This window comes from Rhinoderma darwinii, chromosome 3 (genome assembly GCF_050947455.1).
Source record: "Rhinoderma darwinii isolate aRhiDar2 chromosome 3, aRhiDar2.hap1, whole genome shotgun sequence".
NCBI classification, from domain to species: domain Eukaryota; kingdom Metazoa; phylum Chordata; class Amphibia; order Anura; family Rhinodermatidae; genus Rhinoderma; species Rhinoderma darwinii.
This window is the reverse complement of record NC_134689.1, coordinates 163581846-163595881: the sequence shown is the minus strand read 5'-3', so window position 1 is coordinate 163595881 and position 14036 is coordinate 163581846. Positions and strand designations below refer to the sequence as shown.

Here is a 14036-nt window from a genome sequence, read left to right as displayed (position 1 = left end):
ATTGCCCTTTTTCCAAACATGCTTTTTTTTGTACTACTTACTGCATAAATCCAGGCAGCCAATCAGTGTAATGGTAGATTATCAGTGCATAGAGCTACACAGTCTCTACTGTGCAACGTCTTAAAATATTGGGTATAAACAAAGAAAATTTTGTCCAAACAGAAAAAGACGTACAAGAATAGAAAGAGGAATAAAAGAAAAGAAAATAGTGCAGACAGGCATGATCAAGAAGAGCCCCAGACGGAGTGTGTACCCCGCACCTCAACTAAGATGTTCAACGTTTCCAACATTAGCCAACACAGTTGCCTGGAAGTCGGGTAATAAAACGTTCTTTAGGAAGGTACTTTATTCAAGAAAAGTTGTCCCAGTCTCATCTCCCACAGTCCCCAGCTACTGCTAACAAGTATTTTAATACTTTCCCTTCAGGAGAAATATAGCAAGTTCCACCAGTAAACGGGAAATCACATTAGAGGCTCCAGCGTGGATTCTATTCTAGAAGAGGTGAACACTTTTGGAGCAGGGAAACATTCTACAGTTAAAAATGATCTTGAGTCATTATACGCCATAAGACAATGTATTATATCACTAATTGTTTAGAAATCAAATGAATTCATGTACAAAATATCCATCTGATGATTAATAGCTTTCATTAATTTTAAGATTTTTATTCAGTCAACATAGAAATGCATGACTAATAGAATTAAAACAAGGTGGTCTTTAAAAGGAGTTTTTCCACTCAAGACATTGGATATAGACAGCATATCCTATTGAATCGGTGGGGGTTCGACTGCGGTGACCCTTGCCCATCACTGGAATAAAGTGACAGTAGTGATATGCAAATCGCCAAGCCTCTTTAGCTCATGTTTTTTTTAGAGGCTGCATGATTGGTCATTAACTATAATAGACTAACTTTGCAGCCTCTAAGAAAAACGGAGAGGAGCCGAGGCAGCCCAGTGATCAGACCTCATTGGGGGCATATCCTATTGCTATGCCATCAATGTCTTAGAGGGGTTTTCCCATCTCAGAGATATGCCATCACATTTTGATCGGTAGGAGTCCGACTGTGGGTACCCCCCCACGATCCTGAGAATGAAAGGACAGAGCGCTCGTTTAGCACATTCAAAAGTACCAGCAGTACAACAGCTAAAAGCTACTCCCATATGGCTGCGTTCTTACCCTTTTACACCTTTTGGTAGCATTTTTGCAAGAGATTGAAATAGATTAAAAAGCTGATGCAATAAGTGCATCATATGTTCAATAATCTTTTTTTGTGCCAATTTTAAATACAATAACCCTTTTAATTCCCCTCAAAGAAAAAAAAATCTTTAGTGTCGTTTTGAAGTACCAAAACCCCCATCCGTTTGTATGTAGTCCTATTTCCTACATACGTCATTACCTATGTGTTCTACAAGATACAATAAAAAGGTAAGAGGTAAGCAGTAAGTTCATTAAATTACAACCATATTGGATACCCCTTTCACGAACATTATTTAATAGTACACAGAATCCACAAGCCAGTAAAAATAAAACCTGCATATTGTATCTCAAAATCAAACCGTATCTTAGACTTTCAAATACTGCCATTTACATGGTCACTGCACAATGTACTAAGGCAATAGTACAAGGAATCATTTAATGTCCATAAAAGGCCAAAATCATCATTTAAAGAGTATTCCGGCAAAAATGAATAATAAAAAAATTCAGATGAACAAAGGGATGGTGGTGAATGACAAGTGAAGGACATGAGAATTGGTGTATGGGGATAGGAACTACCACAGGGAAAACACTGTTCGGAATTTATATTTTCCCAGAACATTTGTTTCTACAGGGAACATGAAGAACATTTTTAATTCCCCAAAACTTTTTGGATAGACTTAGAAAAAAACAGCAGCATAAATTAAATAAACTAGCAAACAACAGTCACCTATGTGATAATTTATCCGATTTACTATTTACACCTACAAACTTGCTGTTTGTGCATCGTTCAGAGTTTATTCCAGCATTCAGGAGGGCATGAAGCAAAGCGCTTCTATCTTGATTATACGGTTTTCTAGACAGAGCGCCATTCTGGTCCATATGTGGTGTTAATATAGCAAAACAGCCCTATTCAAGTGTATTGGCCTGAGCTGCAGCACCGGACAACCCTTGCACAAAAGTGGTACGGTTTCTAAAAAATGATCTATAAATAAAAAAGAAAAAAAATAAGACCCTTTTTAAAAGCAAATCCTTCAATCTGCATTATGTGTGCAGCTGAATACAATCTATTTATCAGCCATTTTGGGCTGGGGTAGGGCTAACTGTAGTGTTCCTCAATGGGATTAGTGAAAGGAGTTCCAGAAAAATGTCGTGTCCCCCCCCCCCATCATAAATACTTACATAGATGGGTTTCTGGTGGTCTCAGAAGATATATGTGAATGATATGAAGTTGCCTTTATTCGCAGAAATATAATAAGCGGTTGATTTTATATGGAGTGGCCCCTAAACTGAGACTTCAATTTAGTGGTAGTTTACTTCCCTAAGGTTTTAAATAAAAAAAAATTATAAAAAATATATTTTTTTCAATATCGAATAAGAGTATGCAGCTCCCTCAGGCAGCCTAATTTTCATGTCTACGCAGGGGATTTGGCGCTCATTATCCGGAAAACAACTCCGACCACTATAAATATAGATTAAGAAAATAATCGGCACAGAATTCTGGAACTATATAGATTTAGTGTTCAGACATGTAAATTTGCTTAAAAGTTAGATCCTGGTTGACTGTAGATTAATTGCAACAGGCACAGGGGATAGAAGATTTACCTGCACAAATATACCTCTATCTACATCAAAAATAAGTGCAGTTTTAGTCGAATATCCATCTTCCTATAAAAAAGCAAAAATATCTATGGCACAGTACGGCATAGTTTCGACAGCTCAGCCCATCATATTCTATATCTACTGTGAGTTAGTCTTTTTTGGTGAGAAAAATAGGGGTGTTTATTCATTTGAACCTATTATCGATATGTTCACAATACTAAAAGTTGTACAAATGATCGTTCTACACGGGGCCTTGTGAGCCGTTTCAGCATTTTTGAGAAGCAGTGGTCAATATGTGGATTCCAGATATCTGCTAATGTTAGCAGATACGTGTTTACGCTTCTGACCTGGCAAGATCAGTGGATAAGAAAAAGGCCGGCTTCATTGCAGCAATATTCCTTAACATTTTTTTTTTAAATGTTACAAAAATGCAGTGACCAGATATTACATGTAAACAAATAAATTCTCAATATACGCTACAGTATGACCAGGGTCTACCGTTTCTTTTTTTTTTTTCTTTTTAATCCCATTCCTTGCACATTTGTGGTGTTTTCCCACAGTGACTTCAATGGGAGGAAAAAAACGTAAGTGGAAATTTATAGATGCAGTTTTTAACCAAAACAGAATATAAAAGTTCAACTAGAACATGTATATTGTTTGGTGTAATGGTGTGTTCTACCATACAAAGCAAAACTAAGGAATGACTGCTAAGACACCGCAAAGTCATATGGATCAACAATTTCCATATAGTCTGTACATAGGTCACAGTATGCAGAATTCCCTCATATTTTTGTACAAATTTTTCCTATATAAAAAATAAAAAAATCAAGTGGATAAGACAACAAAATAGCAAGCTTATACCAGAATGATATACCTCAAATCTATGAAGAGGGTTCTACATTTTTTTGTATGAGATTCTGAAGCTCACAGATACAGGTGTTATCACAGTTTTGTATTTATCGTCTATATTACAGGTGACTGTCAGAATTTTGCAGTTAACCAGCAGATATTTTTTGAGCTGAACTACTATAAAGTGACAACATGACAAAGCATCCAGTAATATATATGTGCCTTAAAACAGCCCTCCCCCTCCCCTCCCCCAAGACTAACACAGAGGAACACTCAAAGTCGCACAAACAAAATGAAAAAAGAAAAAACGACCATATTTTCTTTGGCTCCACAGCCGTATCCAGTGCTGTCTTGTCAGTGTGAAAAGGGCTTTGTCCAGGACGTGAGCATAGTATCCAGTCAACACATCAGCTCTGAACAAGTTCGTAATTTAGCGATTTACCAGAGAGTTTCCTTATAATCCTATGGAACACTACTTGCATGCAACTGCTGAGAACTTCAGAAGGGAAACTTAAGATTTCGAAGATCCAGAAACACATAGTAAGAACAGCGGACAGACAGTCCTACAATGTAGGATACATACATTCATTTTTTTTGTGTAACATCTTCGTTTGCCCATTTCATCAAGTTAACCCCAAAGAAACGTATGACTCTTCAACCCAGTATCAAGATTCACATTTTCAATTACACGATGAGAGAGCACGACTGGGAGGTCACATTACAGGAATAAAATGCCACGGTTTTGTAGATCAAGCCAGGTCACAGAGAATTATGAGGGTGAACTAGAAAGTCTAACTCCACTGGATGTATTCAGAAAGAAAGGGGCAACGAATAGATTCTGTTCAAGCGGACCAAGCCTGAAGCTTGTCGAGAGAGCAAGGACATGCTTAGTTGTGAATGGTGCAAAATAAATAATCATAAAAAAATACACAAAACAAAAACACAGATTGCAGATTCACGGCTGTTCAAAATAAGTCCAATGCAAGGATCTGTTAAAATCTTCCACCCTATATCTTCTTTCACTACATCAGTGCGGGCAGAAGGTCCTGTCCATGGTCACTGTGGTTGATACAATGCTGACAGAGGAGGTACTGTAAGATTTATCAATAGCCCTACAAACAGCATGCTATAGTTCAAGGGGCAAGTTTTCGTGAGAGACATATAGACATCTTCAGGTACCACCCACATTGGATCATGTCTGCGGAGACTACACCAGCTGATACCCTGAGCCTGATGTTTGTTCATACTCTATTGTGTATTGCCTTGTCCAGTCCACTGTTACAGGGCGGAAGAGGCCACAGCATCGGAATTCAAAGAAGTCTATGATATTTCGGATACATCCATGGCTGCAATGTAATGGCGAGAAAAAAACAGACCTTTAGTCACAAGCACAATGGTATGTACTGCACTAAATCACACATTAACTGAGAGCAGATATTTATCTGCTCAAGTTTAACATTCATATGCTTATTCCCAGGCAGCTTCCCTGCCCCTCTCTATGGTGTGTAGGAGAAGCCAACCATGGTGTGAGCCGAATATTACACAACCCCATACAAAGGTACAGCTTGTACAGGTGGCAAAAGAGCTTAGCAAGATAAACAGACTGGATCGACTTTTTCTTTGAGAACATTGCCATATAAAAGCACAGATATCATCACACACCATTAGCCCTGTTCACACAGTTTTTTTTTGCAGGCAGAAAATTCTGCCTGTAAAAATCAGCTCAGTTTTTTTTTTTTTTTTTTAAGTGGTTTTGCACCACAGGTGTTTTTTGCCGTGAAGTTTGGTGTTTTTTTTTACCTCTGTCTTCAACAAGCAAAGGAAAAAAATGTGAGTGTTTTTTGCAATAAAACGCATCAAAAAACGCTGTGGCCTTTCTCCATCTCCCATTGATTTTAATGTGGTTTTTGAGGCGGAAATCGCTTCAAGATAGGGCATGTTGCTTTTTTTTCAGCTTGCGGGAAGAAAACGCCTCTCCTTTCCATTGAAATCAATGGGAGGCAGTTTCGGCAGTTTTTTGCGTGTGAATAGGGCCTTTGCGGATTTTTTTTTTGCCATCTTAGAAGAAAATACACAAAAGCTGTGATTTCTGTGAGGCAGAACAGAGGTGAGTAACACAAGCCCATCTTCTGAAAGCTCATTTTTTTTAAATCTCCCACCGATTCCATGCCTAGGGCTGTGCAAAGATGGGTGATCACACAGCAAATATGACAATGGTCCAAAGGTTCATCTAAAATGTAAGCTAGAGTAAGCAAGAGTCTGTAGTAACAGTGAATTACCAACTATTTGAGCATTACAGATCTTGTTCTTGGATTTTCTGGTCAGATTTCAGTCCCACATTAATATAGCCTGACCTTTACGTGTTGGTATACTATAAGTCTCTACCATGGACTCCTCATGTCTTGGACACCTATTGTCTTGGACATTCATTAAAAGGGGTTTTCCAGGCAATAAAAATTGATGGCCTATCCTCAGGATAGGCCATCAATAGATGTTGGTTTGGGGTCCGACTCCCCGATTCGCTGTTTTGAAGGGGTTGCAGCGCTCATGCGAGCGCTGGTTCCTCTTCATTTCTTCTTGCTCACTGTGAGTCGTTCACACACACATGTAGTGGTGATTCACAGGTATTGCAGCCTTTTCTCCCATTCACTTCATTGGGAGAAGGCTGCATTACCTGTGAATCACCGCTGCATCCGTGTCAACGATTCACAGTGAGCAAGAAGAAATGAAGGGGAAGCAGCGCTCGTACGAGCGATGCGGCCACTTCAAAATAGCCGATTGGCGGGGGGTACCGGGAATCGGACCCCGATCCATCAGCTATTGATGGCCTATGCTGAGGATAGGCCATCAATTGTTATTGCCTGGAAAACCCCCTTTAACCCTTTCAGGACCAGACTAATTTTAATCTTTATGCTTTTGTTTTTACCTCCCCGCCTCCAAAAAGTCATTAACTTTATTTCTTTTTTCGTTGACACAGCCATATGAGGGCTTAATTTTGACGGGACAAATTTTACTTTCTAATGTCATTATTTAATATTATGTGTGATGTACTGGGAAGCTGTAAAGAATTCAGAATGGGGTGGAATTGAAAAAAAAATCAGCAGTTTTGCCATTTTCTTATGGGTTTTGTTTTTACGGTGTTCACTGTACGGTGAAAATGAAATGTTACCTTTATTCTGCGGGTCAGTATGATCACAGTGACACCAAATTTATATAGTTTTTTTTTGGTATGTTTTAGAACCTTTAAAAAAAAGTTTGACAGAAACAGGGCTGGGAGCGTTCACAAGGCTCCGAAGTTGCTAGAGGAGCACACCGGCTCCCGCAATCTCGCCGCGCAGAAGTTGGTGACCGGGAGCAAGGAGAAAGTGAAAACCGCTCAGATGCCGGTGATCACTTCTGACACTGGCACACGAGGGGTAAAATACTTGTGATCAGAGATGTCTCTGATCGCAAGCATTGCTGCGGGGTTAATGCTGTGTAACACAGCAGAGACCCGGTGGCTATGGCACCCGCTCGGCTTCTGAGCCGGCGCCATTTTTAAAAACCCTTTCCCGACGTAACTCTCCGGTGAAGCGACGGGAAAGGGTTAAACTCTTATGATTTCCAATATCAGCTATATGTTTTTCTGATTGTTTAGTCATTCTATTCTTTCAGATCTTCTCTCGCCAAACAACATGGATAAAACCTAAACATATGATGAATTCTAACTGTCTAAAACTCTGTTTACATAAGCGGTTTTTGGCTGTCAGGGGTTTCAGATTTTTAAATCGCAAGAATAGCGTAGTCTCAAGCGCTATTCATGCCTTTATAAATACTGCAACCCGTGACGGAAACCTGATGAACCCCATTAGTGTATGGGATTGAAAACGGACTACTGGAACAGCATGTTCTGTACTCTATCACCAAATACACTAGCACCTCCGCAATCTTTACTAAAGTCCCTTCCCTGGATGACCATCACCCAGCGAATACCAATAAAAATCCTGTACACTAATATACAAAGCTCTCTCCAATCACTCGGCTTTGCAAATATTTTCACTAATGTCCATATACCAGCCCCAATGCAAGTCATTCCCCCCCACCATACCCTTATAACCTCTTGAGGAATGTAGCATGCAGTAGTATCCGACTGATCAGGTTGAAGCCTTCTTATAACCTAGAGATCATACCAGGTAAACCACAGTAGTAAAAACATAGGTAAAAAAGGAATAAACAGCAGTTAACCACGTTGGTGTGAGGCCAGTGCTAGCGGAATGTATTCCGTATACCTTTAATGGGTTGTTCAGTCATAAGAAATCGCTGGCATATCCTCAGGACAGGACATCACTATCTTTTGACTGGACAACCCCTTTAATATGAGAAATAAGGAATGAAAGATCTTCTTACTTGAAAGGGCTTTCGATAGAAGTAGTTGTGACTTTGAAGTGTTTATATCTCCTGGCATTCATCCGTTCATTTGTAGTAATTCCCAAACAGGATATCTGTAAAGAACACAAGTAACCCATTAATGGCCTTCAGATTATATATTAAGGATTTGGATGCAGACAATTATTACTACATGTAATGTAGCTGGAATAGAACTGAATCAAGGCCACTGTGAAATAGGAAATGTGTAGGGTTAGAAAATAAAATGGAGAAGTAAGTGTAGGTTTGGTAATTGTTTAAAAAGAAACAAGGGAGAAGTAAGGGGAAGTAGACAAGGAGATTAGGTGGAGTAGTCAGAAAGCAGGTGGTGGGCCGAAAGTATATAATACAGATTGACAAAACACCCATTTCTGATTTCAGAAATCCTGGATTAGACTGTATCCATTTGTCTCATGTATTTTCCAACAGTCCAACGTGAGGACTGCTGGAGCTTCCCACATGTCCTACATAGCCATAGAAGGCGATGAGAAATTTCAATGAGTAATATGGTTGCCATGAACCCTCCAGAGCTGGATCCTCTCAGAGAACGATCACCCAGTCTCAATTGTATCCATCTGCACAAACAGGGCATATGGATAGGAAGTTATCCTGAGTGGACAACCCCTTTAAAATACTCTTTTGGCAGGTTACATATCATGTCCATGACAAATCTGCCATCCCGGGAAAGCAGGGTGACCACAAACTATGAAAGCTGTAAAGACCGCTATATTGGCCAGAGTTCTCACAAGTCTATATATGAATTATATTATGGTAATTATGAAGTAGATCAATAATTTGTCAGAAGAAATCACCTGACAGACTGGCCGATGTGCTGCATCTTGTGACTAAAGAAGATCAGTGGCGTTGTACGTTTTAATCCTATATTTGATCATTGAATATAGATAGGTGTCCTCCCTTAACTTTTCTCTAAGGCCCCATGCACATAACCGTAAAAAAACGGACCCATTCACTTCCATTGTACGCAGACACAATTCCGTATCGCTACGGATGGGTGTCCGTGCCGTAGAAATGTTCCGAAAATTATGGAACATGTCCGTTCTTTTTCATTTTGTGGGCCGTGCTTCCATACTTTGTATGGGAGCACGGCCCGAAAATGTGGGTGGCAGTCGGCGGCCGGCCGTACCCGCGGGCCGTGATTACGGGCACACATTATTGGCGGATTTAATTGGAAAGCCTATATTGTCCAGATAGTTATTTCAGAAAGAACACTACTCAACTCTATATGAAAAAAAGGTGTATGGTAGCATCTTAAACCCCTCTGACCTACTGAAACATCATGCATGTCTGGCTTTGCTTGGGGGACTTAGGACTGATTAATCGGCCAACATTCTCCTATATGTCAGGAAACAGAACTGAAGGGCCTTACCTGGTACATTTGACACATCAATAATACAGCGACCCACATTAAGTGAAACACACTATTGAGAAACATCCAGAACATCCAGGGTGAACAGGTAGCAATCTGAGTCACATATGTCCAGAATCCATCCTTACTGTATGTAGTGTCACAGTGTATTCCCCAATCTATAAAAGTAAAACCGGAAATATATTACTTTGTTGAAACAAATGTGTAAGCTCCATTTTTAACATGTCATTAGCGATTATTGGCAAGTGTCCATGGGATTCTAGGCATTCATCAGAATGAAGGGGCCCTATAATCTACTGTGCCTCTTAAGCTTTGACTTTGGGATTTTCATGTGTTCCTGGAATTCCATGGAACATAAATGAGTGTTTAAGAGATGTGGAGCTCAAGTGGTATGAACTCGAGGTCCCTTTATTCTGGCAATCGAATGGGGTCCCAACTTCTGGAACCCCACTGATGCCATATTCTAACACAATGGCCCACATTTACGAATGGCGTGTTAGGCACAAAATGAACCAAATTGATCACAGCGTTGCATGATGCATGATCATTTTAGTGCATCTTGCATGACCTGTTAAACACTTTTTTCTTCCTTACACCACTTTGATTTGTCCTATTTTGCAACCAGAATTTTGTGCACATTTTTTGTCTCACATTGGCACATTTTTAGTCACGCTCCCTTTCCCACTAAAACAAGCCCCCTTTTGGGAACACTTTTAAAAAGTGTCTAGTGAGGCAAACATCGATATTGCGACAAACGTGGACACTTTCTAGTTACATAAATAGTAATTAACCCCATCATGTTTCTCACAGTCATAATGGACAACATTGGGTTAATGTGTGAGGTACATGATGGGGTTAATTTCTGTTAATGTGAGGCACATGGAGGTTCAAAATTCACAACACCTCGTGCCTGACATTAATACGTGAAAGCAGGTTTTTATTTTATAACAGCATAAACATGAATGACGCTATAAATGTATTACGGTCGCGACGATACCGAATATGTATAGATTTTATGTATTGAGATTATATTTATTGTAAAAAATGAGTTTTTTTTTAACTTAACATGACCTATTATTTATTTTTTTTAAACTTCAATGTACTGGCATATATCTATATACTGATAGTACACAGGCAGATATTAGGACATACCGAAGTATGCCCTAACAGGAAATATGGTCAGACAGCCCTGGGGTCCTTCAATGGACCCTTGGCTGTGTGCCCATATATGGTATGTCCCTCGATCGCGTCACAGGGATTCCTTGAGACAAGATCCAAAGGGCATCCCCCCTCCTCATACACCCCTTGAATGCTGCGGTCAGCTTTGATCGCAGCATTCAGGGGAATAAAGGCGGAGATGAGACATTTCTCTGATCTCTGCAGTTAGAACGGGGCTGCGGCTGTGTAATACAGCCATTGACCCCCTCCTTTCAACAAGTGTGCGAGCGGTCAGCAGGAGGTGATGCGTCCGGCGCTGCACTAATGAGCACAGGCACTGAAGACAGAACATGGGGGTGTTTTGCAGTGTGCCCGCCATGTTCTGTTTTCAGTGCCGGCGCTAATTAGTGCAGCGCCGGCCGCATTACCTCATGCTGACCGAATGCACTTGTTACGACTCAGGAGCGGGGCGATGACTATCATGCAGCCGCAGCCCCGCTCTCATAGATTCATGTGTTACTATACTAAGCTGTGTGGCGGCACAGCTTAGTATCAAAATACATGAAATAACGGTATCGAACCGTTTCAGGGTGCAGAGTATCGCAGTTTCGATGCATCGTGCAACCCTACCAGACACCATAGTAAATCCGCTCCAGTGTTTAACCAGCGTTTCTTGGAAGGTGCTCAGGTGTTTCCCCAGAAGAAAACAGCAGCAAGTGTTGTAACTTGTACTGTAAAAATGGCAAAATGTGTATGCTCAATGATGCTTGCATCGGGGCAGGCAAAGCATTCAACAAATCTTTAGCAATTTATTATAGAATGTATTTCTTCAAAGTAAAAATGAGTGTATGGGGTGCATCGAGATTAGATATTTTAATTATGAGAGTATCTCTATTCTAAGTACATTGGAAATCACTGTTCTAACATCAGGGCCTTTGTTCGCGCAGTTAAATTTCTGTACCAAATAATCATGCGGATCTGAAATCTGGTGGTTAGTGACATGACAGGCAATAGAGAGGGCAGAAGTTGAATGACTTCTGCGGTTTTCAATGGTTATATACACAATACACAGTAAATGTGTGTGTATTACGCAGGAAGTAGCGGTGCCACCTTCTGGATTACTGCTGGTATTCCCAAAGGTCACCCGATGAGATTGATCAAATAACATTTCTGTGATCACACAGAGGTGAGATATGATAAAATTCCAACACGGGGCAGTATTCACTATGGCTGATCTAATTACAAACCCACATAAAATATCTCACCAGAAATGTTAGAAAATGCTGAACAAATATTGAAACCGTATTGTAGAATAAGAAAATATAGCCATTAACCCCTTCAGGACTGAGCCTGTTTTGGCCCTTGAGGCCAGCCCAATGTTTTCAAATCGGACATGTGTTACTTTATGTGGTAATAACTTTGGAATGCTTTTACCTATCCAAGCGATTCTGAGAATGTTATCTCGTGACATATCGTACTTTATATTTGTGGAAAATTTTAGTCGATAAATTCAGGATTTAATTGTAATAAACACCAAAATTTGGAGAAAATTTGCAAAAGTTAGCATTTTTCTAAATTAAAATGTATCTGCTTGTAAAACAGATAGTAATACCACACAATAGTTACTAGTTAACATTTCCCATATGTCTACTTTATGTTTGCATCGTTTTTGTCAAGTCATTATATTTTTCTAGGACGTTACAAGGCTTAGAACTTCAGCAGCAATTTCTCACATTTACAAGAAAATTTCAAAAGGCTATTTTGTCAGGGACCAGTTCAGTTCTGAAGTGGCTTTGAGGGCCCTATATATTCGATAGACCCAATATATCACCTCATTTTAAAAACTGCACCCCTCAAAGTATTCAAAACAGCATTCAGAAAGTTTCTTAACCCTTTAGGCGTTTCACAGGCATTTAGCAGAGGGGAAATTTAAAATTTCATTTTTTTGCCGAAATTCATTTGTAATATATATTTTCTATAACACTGAAAGTTTTACTAGGGAATGCAACTCAATATTTATTGCCCAGATTCTGCAGTTTTTCGAAATATCCCACATTAGGCCCTAGTGTGCTAATGGACTGAAACACCGGCCTCAGAGGAAAAAGGAGCACCTAGTGGATTTTGGGGCCTCTTTTTTTAGAATATATTTTAGGCACCATGTCAGGCCTGAAGAGGTCTTGTGGTGACAAAACAGTGGAAAGTCCCAAAAGTGACACTCTTTTGGAAACTACACCCCTCAAGGAATTTATCTAGGTGTATAGTTAGCATATTGATCCCACAGACCTTTTGCTATATTTAACGGAGTTAGTCTGTGAAAATGAAAATCTACTTTTTTTCTGAAAAAACAGAAATTAATCCTTGTAAAAAAAAAAGAAAGAAAGCATAAAAGAAACCCCAAAATTTGGAAAGCAATTATGGGGTGCATATGTGGTAATAAACGGTTGTTTGGACCTACGCCAGTGCTCAGAAGAGAAGGAGCGCCATTTGGATTTTGGAGCACAGATTTTGCTGGAATGGTTTTTCATGCCATGTCACATTTGCAATGCCCTCGAGGGACCAAAACAGTGGAAACCCCATTTTGGAAACTACACCCCCCCAAAGAATTTTTCTAGGGGTATAGTTGGCATTTTGACCCCAGTTTTTTTTTTGCTGAATTTAGTGGAATCAGACCGTGAAAATGAAAAGCTACTTTTTTTCTGAAAAAAAACAGAAATTTTACATTTTTACAAGGAATAAAGGAGAAAAAGCACCGCAACATTTGTAAAGCGTTTTCTCCTGATTACGGCAATACCTTATATGTGGTAATAAACTGCTGTTTGGACCCACGGCAGGGCTTCGAGGGAAAGGAGCGCTATTTGGCTTTTGGAGCTCAAATTTAGCTGGAATGGTTGTCGGGTGCCATGTCGCATTTGCAAAGCCCTTGAGGGGACAAAACAGTGGAAACACCCCAAAAGTGGCCCCATTTGGGAAACTACACCCCTTGAGGAATCCTTCTAGGGGTATAGTGAGCATTTAGACCCCACAGGTCTCTTGAAAAATTTATTGCAAAATTTATTAGAACTACGCCGGCTGGGCCTCATAGGCTTCCATGTATGGCAGACCCGGAGACCATTGTATGGCCTCTGGTTGCCATGACAACCAATGGCAACATCTGCACACGGTCCCCAGGAAAGTTTGTTGCTACAACCAATCAGGTACCGATCATGTCTCCGGGACCAGAGGCAGGTAATTAACAGCGCGATCCGGATGTCAGAACTACTCTGAGACACCCGATCGCTCTGTTAACGCTCACTGTGAATTTATGTCGGCGCTGCACAGAGCCCAGCAAGCGCCAATGTGAATTTACAGTGAGCGGTCAGGGACCGGTTAAACACGCATGAACTAAAAATTAAGGGTGTCAAACAGGTTGTTAATGAAGAAATTTGTTTTCAGTTTTTCTTCA

At 40.1% G+C, this 14036-nt stretch overlaps 1 protein-coding gene across 1 annotated transcript in view; it reads right to left on the bottom strand.

Moving 5' to 3' along the window:
- Window positions 1–933: 933 nt before the first annotated feature.
- Window positions 934–14036, bottom strand: part of ZDHHC17 (zDHHC palmitoyltransferase 17) — a 115225-nt gene continuing 102122 nt past the window's right edge. The window contains exons 15-17 of the mRNA XM_075856997.1: window positions 9437–9594; window positions 8032–8126; window positions 934–4991 (exon numbers count right to left, since the gene is read on the bottom strand). Of these exons, the coding sequence (XP_075713112.1) occupies window positions 4853–4991; window positions 8032–8126; window positions 9437–9594 (392 nt within the window). The 3' untranslated portion in view covers window positions 934–4852. The remainder of the gene's footprint in view (window positions 4992–8031; window positions 8127–9436; window positions 9595–14036) is intronic.